General features: G+C 56.9%; 1 protein-coding gene across 1 annotated transcript in view; it reads right to left on the reverse strand.

Annotated features, from left to right (window-relative positions):
• DLG3 (discs large MAGUK scaffold protein 3) overlaps window positions 1-20,999 on the reverse strand; it is a 76,019-nt gene that overhangs the window by 30,731 nt on the left and 24,289 nt on the right. Inside the window, exons 5-7 of the mRNA XM_035541466.2 lie at window positions 8,861-8,914; window positions 3,214-3,264; window positions 367-491 (exon numbers count right to left, since the gene is read on the reverse strand). Of these exons, the coding sequence (XP_035397359.1) occupies window positions 367-491; window positions 3,214-3,264; window positions 8,861-8,914 (230 nt within the window). The remainder of the gene's footprint in view (window positions 1-366; window positions 492-3,213; window positions 3,265-8,860; window positions 8,915-20,999) is intronic.

Genomic DNA, 20,999 nt, shown 5'->3' on the forward strand with positions numbered 1-20,999 from the left:
CTTGAGCTGGCCAGGTCCTGCTCTTTGGGATGAGGAGGTTTGCAGGAGGAAAAATGTGGGGTGACAGCGGGGTCCCTCCCCAGGGGGCGGAGGCAAGGGGGGAGGCAGTGAGGCTAGTCCCCGTGCTGTCACCCTGCTGGAGAGGGGAGATGGGGAAGGATGGATCCTGCCCCAGGGTGCACAGGGAAGGAGGGGAGCCAGAGGCAGGGAGGGCTGGCAGGATGCTGATGGCAGGGGGATCCCTGCAGAGGTGACCTGGCCATGGGTAAGGGGCTGGAGGGGCTGGGAGGGAGCCGGGGTGGGGGCTGACCAGTGGGGCAGATGGAGTCAGGATCCAGGGTGACCCCCCCAGCCCCATACACTCACCCCAAACGTCCGTCCATGGCTGCCGCTCCCCCGGGGATGATTTTGGTGATGAAGATGCCCGGGTCATCTGGAATGTGGGGGTTGTCGATCCCTCCTGCTATGCTGAAGCCGAGGCCGGAGTTACCCTGTGGGAAACCACACGTGGCTCCTGTCCCATGCGGCCACTTGCTCGCTGGCAGCGCCGGTCTGAGAGCAGCGAGCCCCCCGGCAGCACCCCCCTTACAGCATCCGCCGTGGTCCGGGAGGGCAGCGGGTGCGTGGCTGAGGGGAGGCCGGCGCTCGTCAGCCCGGGCGCTCGGCGCGGAGCACTCAACAGATGGAGCGGGAGCGTGGGAGCCGCCAGGACCTCCCTCGCCGCCACGTCTCTGCCGAGAGACTGAGGCAGGCAGCGAGCGGGGGGGACGAGGGGGTGGTCCTTGGCGGAGAAAACCTCCCCTCGCTGGCGGCTCCCCAGGAGGAGACACCGACAGCACAGCCCGTGCGGAGAAGCGGGGCTTGGACCGACCACCAGCATCTGGCCCCTGCGCCCCCCGAGGCTCAGGGTGCCGGCTGGCTGGCGGCTCCTGCAACGCTGCGTTGGGTCTCGGCGCCCTGAAACAAGTGGCTCCCTCGTCAGCCCCACAGCGCTGGTGCCAAACTGCACCAGGGCAGTGGAGGGGGCTGTAGGGATGGAGATGAAGCCTGAAGAGGAAGGAGGGAGCCACGCCGTGCCCCTGTCCTGGCACGCTCGCTGTGTCCCAGCAGCATCCCACCGCGAGCAGGCGCTTCTGCTGCCCAGCCCCGCGCTGCCTGCCCCGCTCGCGGGACCCCGCTCGGTCACACACTTAGGGGCGCTGCTTCCGCTGCCGTGCTTGATGCAAGTGGACAATTACTGATTTTTTTTTTCCCTGCTCTGCCTTGAAAATCAGATGGCTTGCTGCCTTGTTTTCTCATGCGGAAGAGCTGACACTTAGTCACATCCTACCATGCCCGCCTCTCACACACAACTGTGCTCAGGCCAAGCACTGTCCCAGCCGCCCAGGGCTCCTGGGGTGCTGCTGCTCACCCAATGGTGACGGGGAGCTCTGGGAGCCCCCTGACGGACCCGTGGCCAGGAGGGCTTCACCCACACTAGGACACTAGGAGGTGTGGCTGCCTAAAGTGGACTCCTGACATTGACTCTGTCCGGCTCTGGAAGGGTAGCATCTCTGCGATGCTGGCTAAGAAATCTGGAAACAATCCAGGAGTTGTTTTTTTTTTATTCCGATAAACCAGAAGAAATCAAGTTCAAGGGATTTCTTTGCTGGCATCGGGGCTGCTGGAGCCGTGGGGGGCAGCACCTGCTACAGACACGTGCAGTGTCCATCAACCCACCGCCATGCTCCTCTGCGGGCAGAGCTCCCTTGGTTATTGCCCCAAAATGCTGCTGCCTTTGCCCTTTACAACAAAGACAGGGATCAATCACAGAGAAGTGATGCTGGGATATGCTGGGGTTGTCTCTGGGAGCTGAACATCACAGCAAGGGGACAGTCTCTCACCTGCAGGTGGCAAGGAGCTCCTCCTGCAAGGAGATGGGGCCGTAGTGGTCCCACTGGGCCAGGGGAAGGGGACAGACCTGGGTCAGGTCTGTGCTGGTCCTGGCACTGCATTTCCCTTGTGGTTTCTGGCTGCCTGGAGCCAGGCAGCAAATCCCTGCAGCAGCACAGCAGTGAGAGCTGCATACCAGCCTGACCCTGCCAGCCCCACCCGGCTGTGGGCTGAGGATGCTCTGCAGCATCCCCGAAAACAAGGCTTTTGCCTCTAAATAGGGCCCGGAGCAGGCAGCACTCAGCCCAAAAAGGAAGCATCCCCTGGGCTCGTTTCGTCAGGCACGCTGGGGAAGCGGTGGGTGAGGCTGCAGCCCCAGATAACCTTCCGTCCACCCACCTCCGTGATGCAGAGCCGGGGGGAGGAGGGGGATGACTAAAGGAACAGGAGAACGAGTGATGCGTCTTCCCCTGCGCTGCTGGCCAAGCGGCGAGGAGGAGGCCCTCGCCTCGCTCGTGCCTCTGTGCCAGGCGATGAAGACCCTGCATGGGGTGGGACACGGCTGCCCCCCGGCACGCAGCGACGGAGGGCTGCGGCTGCGGAGCCCTGCGCTCGTCCCGTGGTGCTGCCTGGCCCTGCTGTGCCCACGCCTCGGAGCAAAGCTTGGGGCAGCTTTTCCTGCTCCCTCCCCATCCCTCCTGCACACAGAGATGCTGCCTCTGCGCGCCACCCGCTGCTCCCAGGACCGACCCCGTCCCCTGTGGGAGCCGATTTTATCGGCTGTGGCGCAGCACCCAGCGTCAGCTCTGCGTGGCCAGGGTCTCACCAAGAGACGGGGGAAGGTGCAGGCAGGAGCTCCCCCCGCCGCAGACCGGGCTACGAGAAAACCTGTCCTCGCTACTCAGCGTCACCAGGCTCGGTGCCCCGTGGCGAGGCAGAGCCAGCCACTGGGGCAGGGGGGCGGCAGCCGGGCGAGAGGCGAGAGACAGAACCCCCCCCCCCCGCGAGTGCAGCTCCTTCTGCCTCCATTTTCTGGCAAAGACGGTGACAAAGAGCCCCCCCCAGCCCCAGCTCTGCGCTGGCGGGGGTGCGGGGGCGAGGGTGCGAAAGAGGGAGGTGAGGGAGAAACCCTCCTCCCTCCCTTCTGGAGGGGTGCGCGGGGGGAGCGGTGAGCCCAGCCCCCTGCCGCGGAGGAAGGAAAGCCAGACACCCCCAAACCCCTCCAGGGAGGGGAGCGGAGCCCCCCCTGTGCCCATCAGTTGGGGGTGTGGGGGGTGAGTGGGGGCTGCCGTGGGGAGGGCACCCGCATGGTCAGCACCGTGCCGCCCGGCCAGCACTTACCCTTTCCAAGACGATCTCCTCGTATTTAAACATCCCATCGCTGCCGTTCACCTGGGGAGAGGGAAAGAGCGCGTTAGGGCTCCGCATGCATCCCGGGGCACTGGAATATGGAGAATCCACCCCAAAACCTGTGCCGTCACAGCTGAAAACCTCAAATGCAGTTGTGCAAGCCTGCCCTGGAATTAAACTGCTCGCTGCTTTTCTTTCTGGGCATGATCCAAAGCCCACTGACTTTAATGTACTTTAGCTCAAACCTTTTATTCTGGCAGCTCATTTTGTGAGGAATGAAAAGGAGCTCAACCAAATCCACACAAAGCAATGACGCCTCTGTTACCCAGCATGTAATTAACCTCGGGAATTCACTGCTGCAGGAAGCAAGGAAAGGGGCTTGGTCGACTGGAAAAAAAAAGAAAGGTCTGTAATAACACAATGTACATCTTCAGTAGCTTATAGCTTATATCTTCTAAATGTTTTTGCAGCCTGCTTTTGTTAACAAGGAAGAGCAAGTAATTTGGAATAATCTATTCTGTTGAATTAGTTGGTCACAAAGGAAACAAAGTGGTATATATACCTTCCATATAAGGTGCCCCTTAAACAACAGAATGGTATAGCCTCGATGCTGCATGCCATACTGCTCCCTGCACTCAAGAAACTCCCACAGCCATCACGTCAAAGATGATGAAATGTAATGGTGAGGGGCCTGATCACCTCTCACACGAAGGGCCTGAGAAATGGGCACTGCTTATCAGAAAGAAAACCGAAAGCAAAAGGGGTGCAGTTGTAGGCTCTGAAATAACAAACGCTAAATACACAGGTCAAAAACTTCCATTTTCCCCATCACTACAAATGCACAGAAAAATAAGGTGGCAGTTTCAAAACGCACTCAAACACCTTTTTCGCCTCCATGCTCCAGGTAACATCAGTCAGGCCATAAGCAGCTGCGAAGGCCTCAGAATAAGGAAGATTTGAAAAACAACTGCATGTTCAAACCTCCGGGGTTGTTACGTGGCCACAGGACTTTGGGAGGGGTTGGCTCAAACCTCACACTTTAGGTCCCTCTGGGAGATGGGGGACCTGGCTACAGGGCTGCAAGGCAGAGGAGCTGGGCTCAGTCCCCTGAGCAGTTTGTGGATTCGTAATACAGCTTTTAATCTGGTCATCAGTGGATGGCTTGCGGGTGGCTTTCTGTGAGCTCCCAAACTGGTGTTGCTGTGCTCTTGTTCATGGGTGCCCCTGTCCAGCGCCAGCTCCCAAAGCTGCAGCCGACCCTCGGCTCCACGGCTTTCCTGTCCCTGAATGTGCCCTGCGGGACATTAATGGAAAGGGAGCACGAAAGGAGGGCGACCATGGCCGAGGCAGGCACTGAATGGCACAGCCATGTCCCCACAGCGTGGTTTTGCCCAACCTAAGTGCTCTTCAGTGCTGCAGAGGCCCAGACTGGAAGTCCCCCAGCCCGTTGTGGGTACCGTGCTTCCAGAAGAATGAGGCTGGAGAAAGCCCGGGGCAGCGGGATGTGACTGGGGCTTTGGGGAACGTGGGCCAGAAGAGGAGGCTGAAGGGATTGCGGTGGGTTTGCCCTCAAAGCGACAGAAGGAAAACACAGACCCAAGGCACAAATGCAAACGGTGGCAGCAGAGGGAGGACAGGAGCCTGCTGAGGATGCACAGCATGGGTCAGGCTGGCGGGTGCTCAGCCTCAGCACCCCTCCAGGCCAGGCCAGCTCCAGAGCCTTGCAGGACCTTTGTGTCAACTGAGACCACGAGAAGGAGTCAGAGGCCTAAAACAAGGGAGATTCAGGTGGGACATAAAGAAAGCTTTGGGAAAAAGGAAAGCTTCAGGATGTGCTGTTAGGGTTTTGACAGCTGTGGAAACATCGTTGGGCTGGAGTCAGGCAAGGCCACCCCTCGGAAGGGCTTCAGGGGTTGGGAGGCACTCGCTAGGTGTGCTGGCAGACCTTCTCCCCTCCAGCTCCTGCTCTGCCCATGAATCCTGGGGGCACACACGCTGCACCCCCTCAGCCAGCACCGGCACAGTACAGAGCAGGGGGAAGACGAGCCCTCCACGGGCAGGGACATCGCTGCCTGGCTGCAGGACCCCCCGCCACCGCTTTTCCTCCCCGTCCCACCGCACTGACTAATCCTGAGTCCCCCTCAACGCCTCCCTCGCCCAAGCCCCCGGGCTCCTCTCGCCGCCGCAGTTGGTGGCCCGGCGTGCGGTGCGTGGCTCTGCCTCCCCCCAGCTTTCCAGCAACTCAGATTCCTGGCACCCGCCGCTACTACACACGTTGTCCTCTCCGCTTTGGCATTAAACGCTATTGCCACACAGACAGCCATATGCACACCCACGGCCGCAGAGGAACAGCACATACATACCTCCAGGATGGGGATGTGCAGAAAACTTTGACAATCTGTGAGCCGCAGGGAGAGCCAGCAGCGCCCGCGCCGGGAAGCACCCGGGCAGGGACCTGCGGCACGGGGTGTGGGGACACCCGGGACGTGGCCCCACGGTGCTCCCCCTCAAAACCTTGGGGTTATCAATGCCGAGGGGCATTTCGTATTGCATTTTGTGTCATGTTTTGCACCATTCCCTGAAAATAAGCAGGGCCAGCACCTGCCCAGCACAGCGTGTGCCAGGTGAGCCAAGCCTGGACATGAAGTTCTAGCTCTGATTACGTCTCCAAAACCCGTGCAACAGAACGCCAGTTAATTGCATAAGGAAGCCAAATGGAGACCTTAATATATACCACGTAACCAAGGGAACAAGCCAACAAAGCAAACGTTCCAGCATCAGAAAATTGAATACCAGTCACTCACTGACGGCAAAACCCGCCCGTGGCACCCACCGGAGCCACCACGGCCTGACTGTGCCACAGGCTGCTGTCCCTGTGCTCGCAGGGGGCACCCTGTGCTCCTCCCCAGCTTGCTTTGGGACCGTGTCCCATGCAACATGATGAGAAACTCCCAGGGATGCCCTGATTCCCCATCCAACTCTCTGCTGAGCTCCCTCCCAATGTAGGTGCTGCCTTCCTGTTAAGGGGGGGGTGCAGACCTGACACATTTTGGCTCCCATCTGGGGCTTGTTTGGGAGATGTCTGGCTTCAGGCTTTCATGGGGGTGTCCTGGGATGTGTCCCGGGGCCATCCCTTCCTGGGCAGGGTGAGCCCACCCCACTCTACTTTCATTTCCCTGGGTACCACCTGCAAAGCTCAAGGGGGTGTGCGGCTCAGTAGCTGTTCCCAGCACAGCCCAATCCTGAGCAGCAGCTGGTTTGTAATGAAGAAGAGTCAGGGTATTTTTTCCAAGCCCATCCCACGCAGCAAGCCCACCTGAGGCCTCAGGAAGAGGCCCCCTCTCTGGCCTTCGCTTCTCTTTCGTGTTTTGAGCAGCAGGGAAATAGTTAGCGATGATGACATTTAAATCATCAACAGAAGGCTGCAGAGTTAACACTCATTTGATAAACAGAAGAGCGCACACCTTCCAGAGCTACTGCAAGCTGTCTGCAGGCTCAGCCGGCCAACACCGCACCGTCGCACGTGGAACGCAGTTTGCAATTTGCTAGAGAGTCAGGGTTTTTTCAGAAAAAAAAAAAAAAAAGGAGGCCAAATTTAGAAGGATAAGATGGGGTTCCTCAAACTAACCCAAATAGCCCAACAGGCTGCAAGAAGAATAACCCACAGGAAGAGTAATCCTCCTGCTTTCTGAGCAGGATGTGGCCCATGCCTTGCTGTTAGCACGCGGTGGGGCCAGGCACCGGCACCTCGCTTCGGTTGAGGCTGCAGGTCAGGGCACACAGCCGAGCCTTTGCCGAGCCACACGACAGGGCTTTGAAGTGACCCTCCCTGCTCCCCGGCAGCAGTCTTTGCACACCCTGGGCAGAAATAACTTGTTCCAGCTTCAGAGAGGCAGCTCAGAAACACAGACAGCACTGCCTGCCATGGGAGCTGTGCTCCTGGTGCTCCATCTACCCTCTAGGGACAGGGTGTGCAAAACACACCAGTGGGTGAAATGGTGAGCGGCAACCTGGAGCAGTAGGTGGGTGCTTGTGTGAGCCCAGCCTGACTACAGTCTGCAGACTATCTATCCTTCAGGGGCTGCTTCTAATACAGAAGGAATTTGATGAGGATTTTTTGGGGGTTTTACACCCTGGGAGTGCTGGGTTTGTAGCCATAGGCAGCATAGCTGAGCACTGGTCCCGGCAGCAAGCGGGATGCGGGGCCGCAGCTCGTACCTTGTGGTGCTGCTGGTGCCACATGCTCTTGGGGATGGAGGTGGGTGGACAGAGGGACTGAAATGTGGAGCAGACTTCTTGATAAACAGCCGGGGCCAAATTCAGCCCAGCAGCTAGTCCAATGTAATCAATGGAGCTAGAACAGGAAGGAACTAGACCACATCCATCTGTTTATCATTAAGGAAAGCATTGAATAGTTAAGTAATTAAAGACTGGAAGATGTGGCATTAACCCTTCCAAATACATACTGTACCAACAGGCTTCAGCTTTTGTTTTTGTAAAAGAACTCTGTGCCAGACTTGCCACTTCACTGTGTTCTTCTGCAGAAATCCCCCGTTGTGGCTCCTTTGCCGACCTGCGGAACTGCTGAGGGGAGCCTCTGAGGTTTGTTTTCCCTGGAGCCTGGCTCCCCGGGAAGGTGGTGACAGGATGGAGCAGGGCTCGCCCTGGCTCCGAAGTGGGGCCACAGCCATGTGGGACACGTGTTCTTTGCAAGCCATTTTTTGGCACTGAGTTTCCAGTGGGGAAGGCTGGTTTCTGCCTGGTACCACACAAAGCAGAACATCGTTTGGGAATAACTACTGGGTTCTGCCACAGCTGTACAAGGCTGCTGGGCCCAGGACCACCATCACCTTCCTCCCGAAAGCCAGAAGGCTTTGGCTAAGCATCTGAGGCACAATTAAACAGCGTGTCCAGGGCTGCAGAGGGCCTGGCTGGGCTTCCCTTCCTTTTGGTAGCCCAACTGGCCCAGCACGGCTCTGATGTGCACCAAGCCTATGAGAGGCTGTGGGCTGACATCTGCAATTTGTTAGGAGGAAGGTTTGACCACCAGAAGTAACCCACAGCCTTCCGCCTCAAGTTCAAAGGCTAACCAAGTCTAATACAAGTCCCAGTGCTGCTTCATTAACATGGAAGGCAACCGAAACTTGCTGCATCATAAGAAAAACAGGTGCAAAGCACGCAGCCCTGGCAAGCCGTCAACTGAGCTCCCTTTTGGGAAGAAAATGGGAGCACCCCCGAAGCACAGAGCCAGCAGTGCAGAAATCCATGCCGACCGCCCCGCTCCCTCCATCCCCCCTGCAGGAACGATTTGCAGACGCTCTGGTGAGGGATGCAGCAGGTCACAAACCCTCTCTGCAACGAGCCGAGGAGGAGTAGCTCTATAGCAAGCCGAGAGTGCCAAGCGCACTATGGCTGCAAACACCCTCCGTCACCAAGCGCTGCTCAGCTGCTGGCAGCCGTGGCTCTGCTCAGCGTGGCCCAGCTCCAGCGGGGCTCGGGGCTGGGATGTGCTGTGGGGACGTGGCGCAGGCCCCAGGCTCCTCTGCCACCTGGCCGGGGCCTCCCCGGGTGGAGGAGCCTTGCTGCACCGCCAAGCACTGCTTGTGGAAAAGAAGTGAAACAAAACCAGGAGACTTACAGAGAGCCCTTGTTCCAGCGAGTCTGTGTTCACGATAATGGGAGCAGGGTTGGCCTGTGGGGAGACAAAAGCGGCATGTCACTGAGCTGAGCGCCGAACCCAGCCCTTCGTGGTGCACAGCCTCACCCGGCCATGCCACCACAGGCCCTCCAGGCCAGGCAGAAGAGGGCAGCTGAGGAAGGGCTCTGCTCTTGGCCCTCCTCCACATGCCCAGCAGCCCTGGGATGGACATGGGGACACAGCACGGCTTGGGGCATGGGTCCCCTCCTCAGGCCTCCCAAACATTGGCTGCAATGAGGGAGACAGTGAACACCAGAAACTCTCCCAGCCTCCGGCCAGAATCACACCAGCACCAAAACTGATGTGAAATCCACGTTGCTGAGGGATTAGGACATAGGAGGGGTAGGGAAGGAAGTCCTTCTGCAGAGGGGATATATTGCCAGCAGACGAGCCCTGAGACCTTCAGGCACCTTGCAGCAGCTGCTGCTGCCCCTCTAAGCATGGGGAGACCACCACGGCCTGCAGAGGTGGCGGTGTTCGGACCCCCCATGTTCATTACCCCTGGGTAAAACCTCTGCTTGGTGCCCTTGGTTCTTCCTCTGCATCTCCTCATGCACACCTCCTGAGCAGATGTCACCCCTCTCTTGCAGGACACCCCCAAATCTGTCTCCAGGCCCCTCTTCACCTCTGCCACCTTGGCTCTGCCCGTTAGCTCATCTCATAGTTCAGGAGCTCCCCTCTGGGAGCTCATGGTGGCTCCCCTGGATTCCTTGCAGCTCCTCCAGGGCTCTGAGCTGCTCCCAGCTTGACCCACTCAGCATTAACACCCCGCGACTGGAGCAGCACCAGCCCTGATGCTGCTGGGGCCAAAAGATGGTGAGGAGACGACTTCCAGAGCGGCTTTTCACATTTGGGTAGAAACCAGGCTCGGTGAGGAGGCAACAGGCAGGGGTGGGCGCAGGAGGGACACACATGCAGCAGCAGGAGAAGGCAGGAGGCAGGGCCGAGGCCCTGAAGGCAGGGAGGCTCCCTCAGGAGAGGCAGACAGGGGAGTGCTCCAGCACCGGGGGCTGAGGTGAAGGCTACCCAGGGGGGGGGTCCCGCTGTGCCGAGTCGAGTCGAGCCGAGCCGAGCCGTGCCCAGTCAAGCCAAGCAGTGCCGTGCCGAGCTGAACCGTGCAGTGCCGTTCTGTGCCATGCCAAGCCATGCCGGGCTGTTCCGTGCCGTGCTGAGCCATTCTGAGAGCTGTCCAGCACCACAACCTCCTGAAGGTGCTGTGCCATGCCTGCAGCGCTGCCCTTTCCCCCTGGAGCATCCCCAGCTTGGGGAGGCTTCTCAACAAGAGCGTGAGGGAGAAGCGGCTAAAGAGGAGGAATTTCAGACTAATACAAGGCCAACATTCCTCACTGGCATACACCAGCAAGTGGTGCAAAATCTGGAAGGTCGGGGGTGCGCTGGGATTCACAGCATCATTCCAAGGTTTGTGTGGAAAGCAACAGCCAGAGCTGGATGGGGAAATGCTGAGAGACATGAGCTACAAGGGGACGTGAGTCCTCTGCCTTGGGGCATCACAAACATCAGTCAGGGTAAGGAGCAACTGAGTCATCGTGAAGGCTAGGGTAGCAGTTAACTGGAACCACGGACTGTCCAATACTGCGGGTTGCACGGCCTGGTGGCCTCTCTAAACCTATGAGACTTTCTCAGGAGCAGACTACGGCCTCGCTGCCCTCCTCTGGTATATATCTCCCTGATGAAGACCCACCTCATCCCATAACCCAGCACTGCACTCCCCACCTTATCCTGCTCTAGCTGACGGTATTTCTGGACTTTTCGCTTGGGGTTTTGTAAGTGGGAGAGTTAAGGGTCAGCTGGACTGTAGTTTTGATCTTGCCCAGAAAGGTTCTGCTCTCATAAGGATGGGAGCAGGAGGTAGTTAATTTGATTTATTCAGATGCTTTCTGATCTTTCCTGCAGCTGTAACTATTGGTTACAAACCCATAGTTTTTATGGCAATTAATTCTCTAGCTCAGGCAAATATGACCACTTCCAAGCTCTCCTGCCAAACCCCTCCCACACACGTAAGAGAATCACAATTTTCAGGTCCAATGTCTTGGGATCTCCATGGCCCAGAAGCAGTGTTAAGCTGGGAATATCCCCTCTCTGGCAGTACACAGTCCTTGTATTTAATCCAGATAATTTGTGAGATAGCATATATTAAACCTGGCACTGGCTTTTATTAGTCCCCAGTGCAATTCTAGGAAGGGATTCCACATTTCAAGGCAAAAAAGCAGCACTTCTACTGCCAGCAATTAACAAACGGTGGATGTTTGAACCTTGGTGTGCCAGAGGCCAGCTCTTATTAGATGAGTTTCCAGGAAGGATGCAGAAGAGGCAGCCTAAGTAAATGCAGTCCATCACGTGCCCCCTGATTTATGACATGAATTCAACCCCACAAATGATGCTTTGGATCCCTCCCAGGGAGAAGTGCTCTGTATGATAATTTTATAGAGGCGTTTGCAGGTCCAGCCTGAGTCTTCCAGTGAGCCCCACTGCAGTCTCTTTGTTGAATTACTAATAGCCCACAAATCACACATCACATTGCCTCACTCACACAGCGGTGAGCCCTAAGGACATATTTTGTCTAGCCTGCTCGCTGCGCACTGAGCATCCTTTGCAGCCATTCCACACTAGTGATTTTTACATCTCAGAATACTGCTAGGAGCACAATTTCCCACTCAGGCTCCAGATGGGACCCAGGAGATGCTGAATGAGAGTGGCTGCTTAAAACGAAGTCGCACATGGTCAGAAGGAATTCAGACCAGGAAATCCCCGTTTACCTCCTGTGGCCAGCTATTCCAGCTACTACGAGAAAGGTGATTGGATTTTAGCTCTGACTTCCACTTCCAAATATCCCAACATTTGCACCTTGCCTGGTAGCATAGGCTCCACTTCTCTAGGCCCCAGTGACCAGGGAAATCTTGAATCCTGACCTTCAAACCTCACCCCCCTTCAACGCTATTCCTTTCAGCTCCTGTTGCTGCCCAGATTTTCCCAACAGCTGTCCTCTGCCTCGCTGGCTTTGTGCCTAGATCAATCTCTCTGCATATGTGCGGTGACCCCCCTCACTCCCCAAGGTCCTCCTTGAGTCCCACCTTCCCTGCAGCCTTCAGACACTGAGCCGGAGGATCCGTGCAGCTTCTGCCTGGTGGAGGGAGGCCAGGGCACCTCCAGCTCCACTAGGCTTCGGTGGTCATGCTGCCGTGTGGTGAACGCCACAGGGCTTGGACCTCTTTTCACTTGTAAAGCGCCAAGCACCAGCAGGGCTTGGTAAATAATAATGGTGTGATGAAGCGTTTTAGATGGAAGAGATCTGACAGCCCCCATTGAATGTGACCTGAATGCACAGCCCTGTTCCCTCTCCTCCCTGCATGCAGCAACCCCCTGCTCCTTAGGGCATAAATTACTTACCGTTCCCTATAGAATTGAGGGCATGGTTAATTCACCAGCATGTTCCTGCTGCCCAGCAAAAAATAACGATGATCTCTCTCCTGCCCTGGCTAGCAGAGGGCTTGGTAAATGTGCCTGCCTGATGAAGGAAGGCAGAGGCTTGTCAGCCCAGGGGCACTAGTGCCAGTCACCAGTGGGCAGTCAAGCTCCAAGTATTTTTAGTGCATCACCCCTTTCCCTCCGTTTCTATTGGTATCATCTGCTGGGACGAAGGTAGGATTTGCAAAACGTGACAATTTTCCAAAACTTCCAACTGAAAGAAAAGCTGCAATTAAATGCAAATGGAGGAGGATTGTTAGCGTGCTACAGAGGGAGCAAGGCACATCCTGCAGCATTCCCACGAGGACTGGGTCGGTTCTTAACTGGAAGCCCAAGCTGTTCTCTCCATGCTGATATCCCCAAGATTTGCATCAGGTTCACATCCTCCGCAGATCTGGCACAGGGGCTGGCCTGCAGAGGTCAGGAATTATGTACCTCCTCCAGACAAAATAAATGTGCTGCAGACCGCTGAGACCTGCTGCAACTGGATTGTGCCCACACACAAACCCATCTCCATCTCAACCAGCAACAGGGCTGAAGCAGGAGCCTCCAGAGCTGACAAATTCATGTCTGGATGCACAGAGCTGGGTCCCTGCAGGAGGCCCGCGTGCCCTGGGTGTCACGCACAAAGGGATGCGCAACACAGAGTGACTATTTGCTACTCTCAGCTTGTGCATAAGTAGCCAAGCGCTAACTTATCTGCTTGATTTTTGCAACGTTCCCAGATTGGATCAGAGTGAAAAGTCTATCTGCCTTTTAATATCCTTTCCTTTATATCATCTCAGGTATAATAGCAACACTCAGAAGGAAATGTCTCTGGAGATAAGTGGAATTCAGTCTTTACATCCTTTTAAAAGCTCTCAGGGGCAGAGACCAAGTAGGGAGATGCCCAACAGAACCATCTGAACCGGGTGGACAGGCGGGGCCAGGCTCCATCTGCTTTGTGTTTTTTTTGTTGCTGTTTTTTCTTTTTTTAAGGGTGTAAAATCTTGGTGAAAGCTGTGCATGTGCAGCGTGGAGAACAGCTGCTGCAGGGCAGGGCCCTGCTGTGAGCACGCAGGTCCTGGCACTGACGGATGCCGGGGAGCGGTGTCGGCACGGGATGCACGGGGAGCGGGGTCACGCCGTGCAAACCCACGGACTTCCCAGGAGCGAGCCCAGGTCCCGGCGGCGCAGCACAGCCGGTGAGCCCGCGCTCGCCGTGGCTCACCCTGATAAGCGCTGACACGCTCATCTGTTTTGCGCCAGGCATTCCTGCCCTCCACGCAGACACTGCTTTTCCCAGCACCAACAGAGAGCCCAAACCTGTAGCTGCCAAAAACATCGTCTCCCAAAGCATCTGAGATGACACGGTTGTTCCACAGACACCCAGGTGTCGCTTCCAAGCTCAGTACAAGACACACACCTGATGCAAGAGGCTCCCCAAAGCCACCTCACAGCCTTCCCAACAAGAAATGATGCTCAGCACGTCACTCCCTGGAATGAATGCTGGCTCCGTGGTAACACATGGGTTCTTCCTACCTCTCAATACCAAATCCACGCTTTGGTCTTCCTACTCCTCCACTTCTTAATGAAAGAGGTAACAAACTGCTGCCAGAGGCTGGTCCCCTTCTCACAGCTCTCTATGACCACCTGGTTTTGCCTTCTCTCCACACTGTGGCCGGAGCTGAGCTCTGCTTGGGAGCATCGGAGGGCTGCAACCACCCCAGTGCAAGATGGATGAGCCGAGGGGTAGGATGAGGGAAAGAAAACGGGCTGAAACCTTCTGGAGGCTGAAGAATTTCATGGCCAGAGATGAATCTCCCTTCCTTTTGACCAGACTAGACAAAATAACTCTTTTTGCACTTTGTTTTGCCCACTGGCTGTCACTCCTTGGGCTGGCTCCCCCTGAGCCTTTGCCATAACACCCCAGCAACATGCCCTGTCCGGCCGCCTGCTCCCCACCCACCCGTGCTGGGCTCCCAGCCAGCGCTGTGCGCAGGCGGTGACACCAGACGTCCCCTCCAGGCTGCGTCAGGGACATTTTGCAGCTTGGTCACATCGGTGGCGTGAGCAGCCCCTGCCCCGTGCTGCGCCTCGGCACGGGCTCAAAGCACCACGGGCATCCTGGAGATGGGGAGCGCCGGCAGAACTTGAAAGGTCCATGGTCACAAGGATCGTTGGCAAAGCCACTGAAGCGCCCAGCGTTTAATGCGAACACAAGCAGCTACTGAGGGTTTAATCTTTGTTTTGGTGCTTTTCTTTCCCCCATTTTTTTTTTAAAGACTACACTTAAATAGGGACTGGAAAAAGCCTTCACTCAGTGGGAAAGGAAGAAAGCTTCCCCAGACAGGAGCTCTGTGGAGTTTAAGTTTCCATTTAGAAGCCATTAAGGCCAGTGTGTTCATGCTTGAAAGTTAGACATCCTGTTCCAGGCTCAGACCGCTAAAATAAGTGACCCAATTTGCAGAGGTGCTGGGCTCCAATTGCTTCCTTCTGACCTGATGTTGCCAAATAAAAATGACTCTATTCCTTTTTGCAGAGGGAGAATTATTATCATCTGAAAAACTTGCATGCCTCCCCCCCGACAAACGCAAATATACAGGGGAAGAAAGAGTGAAGAAAGGACGGTATTAAAGATTTCTTTGGGTTTCAAATATCCTGCTTTTTTCTCTAAGTTCCAATGCACGCCTAGGTACAAAATTTCAATAAACTTGTTTCTGTGCTGCAAAAGCAAACCAAGATCCATCAACACAGCCTCAAACTAAATTTCAGTTAATATGAAGGCAACAAGAGGGTATTCAGGTCCCAGGGTGCTCTGAAGTGCCACATGTCACCAAAAATAATTACAACCCCTGAACAGTCCCTCAGCGAGCCCTGCTCAAATGAGCTTCTGCAGACGAAACTGTGAACGGCATTTCAAATTCAGGTATTCTGAGCTTGTTAAATGCTCTGTTAAAGCCTTTTCTCTCCACATTACTGATACACGTTCAGAGCATATTGCTGGAGTTACGAGTGCCCTTGAGGGATCCCCACATCGTCCCATGTTTGCATGTGCTCCAAACAGCCACGAGCGCTTGCACGCCCTGTGCCACTCACAGCACTCTCACTGCCTTACAGGCGGAGCGAGGGTTAAGCTGATTCCCAAATTGCAGCCAGGATGCTGAGCCAGGGACACGCTGTCCCTCCGGAGCTGCCCCAGCACGCCCAGCTCCCCCACCCCAGAGCAGACCCTTGCCGGATCCGCTCTCCTCTGGGAACTGGAGACCAGGACCCCTTGGGAGGGCATCCTGCATGGGGCTGAGCGCCGCAGCGCCCGGCACGCAGCCACGGCTGATTGCGGCCTGATTAGTCTTAATCACTTCCTCTCTCTAAATGAGCATCCGCAGCGAAGGAAGGAGCGGAAGCTCCTCCGATCATGGCAGATTGTGTGCAGAGGGCCTCACCCGAGCGAGGTGGCTTTCTGGGGATGGCCACAGCTTCTGCTTCACTCCCACCTTCCCACCCAGGGTACCAAGATGGATGGATGGATGGACAGACGGACGGGTGGACGGGTGGATGGATGGATGGATGGATGGATGGATGGATGACCCAGAGTTTGCCTCTCATGCAGAGCCCCCACAGACCCCTCCCTGCTTCAAGCACGCCCTGAGACCAGCTGGCAGAGCCCCACCATGACCCCAGAGATGGCCAGGAATGGACGGGGCAGGTCCCACCACATCAGTAACATCAAAGCCAAGGGGGAAGAGACTGTCTGAAAGCACAGTGCACAGGGGGGAACCCTCCGGCAGGGGAGGCTGACGTCTTCCTACCACCACCACGTTCCTCATGAGGAGCCACTTCCTCCACACTGGCCACGTCCCTGCTGGAAGCTGCCTGTTCTTGGCCTGGCTGCCTCACCACAGCGCTCTCCCCTTCCTCCTCCCCCAGCAACACAGCAGGGCCACGTCTTCCTATTTCCACTGGGTACTTCCCTCTTCCTCCACATTGTGCTGATGGGATCTCTCCCACCTGTGTGGCTTCAGACTCGGCCTTCACAGTAGCAGCCACATCTCTGCCACAGCCAGTTTGGGCCTAAGCTCTGCTGCTTCTCTGATGCTCTCGGGTGAGAGCAGGACATGGGATGCTCAGGGTGGGTGAGGGGATCAGTCCGAGCCAGCACGCAGGTGTTCAGGAATACCACTCCCAGGAGACACAGAGAGAGGGAGGTGACCCCGGGAATGACCTGAGAAAGTGTCGGCTGGACCATGTTACTGGCTGGGTGGCAGGAAAAGAAGGTCCAGATCATCAGAAATAGCAACCGCCTCAAAGGTCTGCGGGGTGAGGGGCCGGGCTGGTGGTGGGGCACGGTTTGGGGGAAGGAGAGCAGCTCGGTGCCTGGTTATAGCCACCCGAGTCGGTGGTGACGGCAGGATCACCAGACGGAGATGCCCGAGAAACAAGCTGAGAGGTGAAATCAGATGGAAGGAGATATATTAGGAACAGACACGCAGATTTACACATCATGAGTGAGGAGGTGATAAGCGGGTCCGTGGGAAGGGAATGAAACTCTCGCGAGGGAGTGGGGTGCGATGAGCAGCGGTGGAGAGGGAAGACCCTGCGGGACTCCGGCTGCCAAGAGGACAGGCGGGGACAGACGCCGGAGGTGGCGGGGCAGCCGGGGGACAGCTAGCGACCGCAGCGCGGGGCCGAGCGGGCGGACGGGGTCAGGCACCGAAACGCCCCGCTGAGCGTGAGGGAGCCAGGCACGAAATGCAAGTTTCACTACAGTTGTATCTACATTTAGGTTGCCAAAAATACCTCCGGCAGATTGGATGTCTTTAATTAAAAGGATGTCTCCTGTCTCCTGGCGTGACGCAGAGCTCGCCCTGCTCACGGGGCTCTGCACGGACACCGCGGGGGCCGTCCCGTGGGGCTGCTCATCCCTGCCGTGTCCCCCCGCACCCTGCCAGTGCTGGGCAGGCCAGCGGCAGCACTTTCCCCAAATGCTCCCTCATGGCACAGGCACAGAGCACAGGAGGAAAACTGACCCCCCCTTCCTGTTTTGGCTTCTCTCCTTCCCTCCTTCCTCCCCTCCAAACACGGAGAACGCCTTCCTCCTTTCTCCTCCTCCACCTTCGAGTGCAAAGATTTAGCTAATTTCTTCTATGAATAGCACATGAGTAGCCATAGCAACATCACCCTGCCAACCTCACCACCTCCACTGCCTCCGTGTCCCCGGCACCCCGTTCCTCTCACCCTCCCTCGCACCTCCCCAGGGAACATCTGGGGCTCCAGCCCTTTCCCACGAAGCCACCCGCACTTGGCTCCCCGCCTGCCCCTCAGCGCTCACCTCTTTCCCTCCAGCCCTGCCTGCCCATCGCTCAGAAACCTGGCCTGGCCACCACGTCCTCGCCGGGTGAAGGCCAGCTCCCTCCCAAGGCTCTTCCCCCCCTGCATTTCCTACGCCCCAGGAGCCTCAAATCTTTGCTGCGCCCAGCCAGAGGCTGTGCGAGGGCTGCTGCTTCCGCCAAGACTGTGCCCACCTCCTCCAGGTGATTCCCCAGCGCACGGGAGGAACTATAACAAGCAATGTTTGTGCGTGGAAAAATACCGCCTTTGGTGACACATTCGCAGCCCCAGACAGGCAGCGAGGTCCTTTCCCCCTCCTCCACCTGCCTGGCCACAAAACGCCTCCACCCAGGAGGCCCACGAAAGCCTGGTGTGGCCCCGAGCTGGTCAGGGACTCCCCGCGGTGCTGCTCTGACCAACCCCGCATCCCCCCAGCCCCAGGAGAGGGAGGACGGGGGACAGCAGGGCATTGCCGTGTGCCCGCAGGGAGGGCATCTCTGGCCGAGCAGGGCCAGGAGAGCCGGGGCAGCCTCCAGGGGCAGAGGGCACTTCCCAGCCACCCACCCCACGCAACCTTCAGCCGTGCCCTTCCCAGAGAGGAGGTGCGCATGCCCAGGGCACCCCAAAGATGCAGAAAAAGGCTGGTGAGCCCCTCTGGAGCCCCACGGCGGATCCCGTTCCGGCACCAGCTTAGCACTGGGGACCCGGGGTGAGACAAGCCGTGGGGCTGGACCTTTCCCTGGCAAGGTGCCGGCTGCCTCACCCCGGCACGGGGAGCAGCCCCGGAGAAGGGGCTCGAGCACGGCCGAGCATCTCAGCGCTGCGCTCCTGAGCAGCCGTGGGTGTCACTGTGCGGGGAGAGGAGGGGTCTGGAGCACTTGGCTCCTCCAGCTGCTGCGCATCAGCGATGCTTCCCTGGATCGCGCTGCCATGCCTCCCCCAAAGCGGGGAGTCCTCCTCTCACCCCAGTCTGGTGGGGGGGGGGGGGGGGGGGGAGTTGTGTCCCCCACCAGTGAGCGAGGGGGGACGGGGAGGGCGCAGGGCTGGATGGAGGGATGGAGAAGGAAACAATGGAGAGCAGCGATGGCAGCAAGCACGGGGAACGTGAAGCAATAAACAGTGAGATAAGGGAGAAGAAATGGAAGAGACCTCCGAAGGGAAAAAGGAGGAGGGAAGAAAAGCGAAGCAAAAAGAAATGAGAAACCCAGAGCGGAGAGATTTCCTCTCTCCCTGTGGTCAGGATTAGGGGTTCTCAGTTACTGGCATTGCCTGAGCAAGCTAATTTATGTCCTGGAGAAGGGGAGAGGCAGAAGGAGAGGAACAACGCGCTGCCGGCAGTGGGAGGAGGTGCGGTTGATGCCGGGACTGTGCTGTGTGCTGGGCACGTGTGGGCACAGCTCACACGCCGTGGGGCTGTGCACAGGGTCTGCGAGTACGCATGATGGCAGCAACACACACCGCCACATGCAACCGTGAGCATGTTCCCCGTGTCAGAGCATCTGCACACGCGGCTGCTCCAGCACACGCACTGGCTGTGCACTCTCCTCTGCTTGCATGCAAGGGAGAGGAGAAAAAGGCTTGAACGGGGGGTGGCGAAGCTCCCAGGGAGGTGAGCAGGTCCTCGCTTTGATGGGGAAGCCTCTTGGCCCTGCTCTGCCTCCTCCCCGCTCTGCCTGCTCCCACCTCTGCTGCTGGAAGTGCTTCCAGGGACAGGGACACCGCTTAAAGGGGCAGCCCTGAACAATGGCAGCCTTGCCTCTCCCCGGTGCTCTCGAGGTCTGAGGGGCTGCCTCCTCGTCTCCAGCAAAGCACAGCAGCTTCGCACCCGGCACCCGGCCAATTTCCCCCCCGAGCATGACATCTCCTGGCCCCCTGGAGCCAAAACCCTCGGCCAGGTGCGAGCATGGCTCGGCTGTTCCCATTTCACCACCTTTTGTCCCTCTGCCCACGGCCAGACCAGGAAGAACGTGGATTCCTGATGGCTCAGACACTTTGCACCCTTGGATCAGAAGGGGAACAGTGCCGAGGTATTTGCTGCAAAGCTTTACTCATTGCATACATTTGCTACACACCAGGGAGCAATCCTGCCTTCTCTGATACAGGCAGTGCACATACCACACACGTCATATTATACATGCAGACCCCGCTATGCTCACGTAGCCTCACACACTGGCATCCTCTGTCGCTTGCAATGCAGCGAGGAGGTTTTGATTTTCATCTTTTAAGGCTAAGGCTGAGCAGAGATTCCCTACGTGGACTTTGGGACCAGCCCAAGCCCTGGGGCTCTGTGGCAGCACCACAAAGACAATGATTTCTCTCCCACCACTGCAATGCACGAGGGGCTCCCCTGCCCAGCCGGCCACGGCAGTGCTGCAGCTGGCATCGCTTCCCTCCCAGCCTGCTTGCAGTCATCTCACCAGCAGCTCTGGGCCAGACCTTTCCTGCAAGCAGGAGAGGAAAGGAAAGGAGGGAGCAGACCGGCTCCAATTCCCTGCTCCTACCCAGTTCCCAGAGCTCACCGCACTGGATGGAGCGAAGGAAAGAGATAGCAAAGGAAAGATGAAAACCGCTTGCCAGAACCAGCAGGCGAGAGAGAGATGAGACTGATTTTGATGCAAAGAGTGGCAGAGAAACAGAGAGAAACCAGAAGCAGGTTTATAGCAAGGTAGCTGGGGTTTTGGGTGCTTTCTGTAAACATCTTCTGAGCGTATCAGCTTGGAATCAGATTATTTTGACCAGAGCTACAGACTCAGACAGTAATGAAGAAAAACACAGAAAGGGAAGAAGAGGGTTGTGTTTTCCAAGGGGAAAGGAGGAGAGAATTCCCATTGATTCCTGTGTGTCTGCCTGCTACTGCATCTTGAAATAATAATTAGAAGGATCAATAAGAAATCATGTGAGGTTTGAAGATAATGAATGAAAGAGGCAGAAGAAGCAAACTGAAATGCCTTTCTTTAAAGCAGGGTAAATTGTTTTTCAGGCAGGGTCTAGCCTCCATTTTAATGCTTTGCAAACAGCTCCAACCATTTTCTGAGCTGGCTTGTGGGTTCAAAACAAGACTGGTCTCTCCATTTAGAGGAGAAAGAGAGAGACAGCCTGAGAATGGGTCCTGGAGGAGAACACTAATAAAATGAACGTGTGTGGGAAGAAATGGAGGCAGTGAAATGGGGCAGAAAGCACACAGCATGCCGGCGATCAGAGAAGGGTTACGTAATAATCTATGGGAGCAGGGACGTAGCAGCAGAGCGAGGAATCCACAACTCAATGGAAAAAGCGGGTGCCA

This window comes from Cygnus atratus, chromosome 13 (assembly GCF_013377495.2).
Source record: "Cygnus atratus isolate AKBS03 ecotype Queensland, Australia chromosome 13, CAtr_DNAZoo_HiC_assembly, whole genome shotgun sequence".
NCBI classification, from domain to species: Eukaryota; Metazoa; Chordata; class Aves; order Anseriformes; family Anatidae; genus Cygnus; species Cygnus atratus.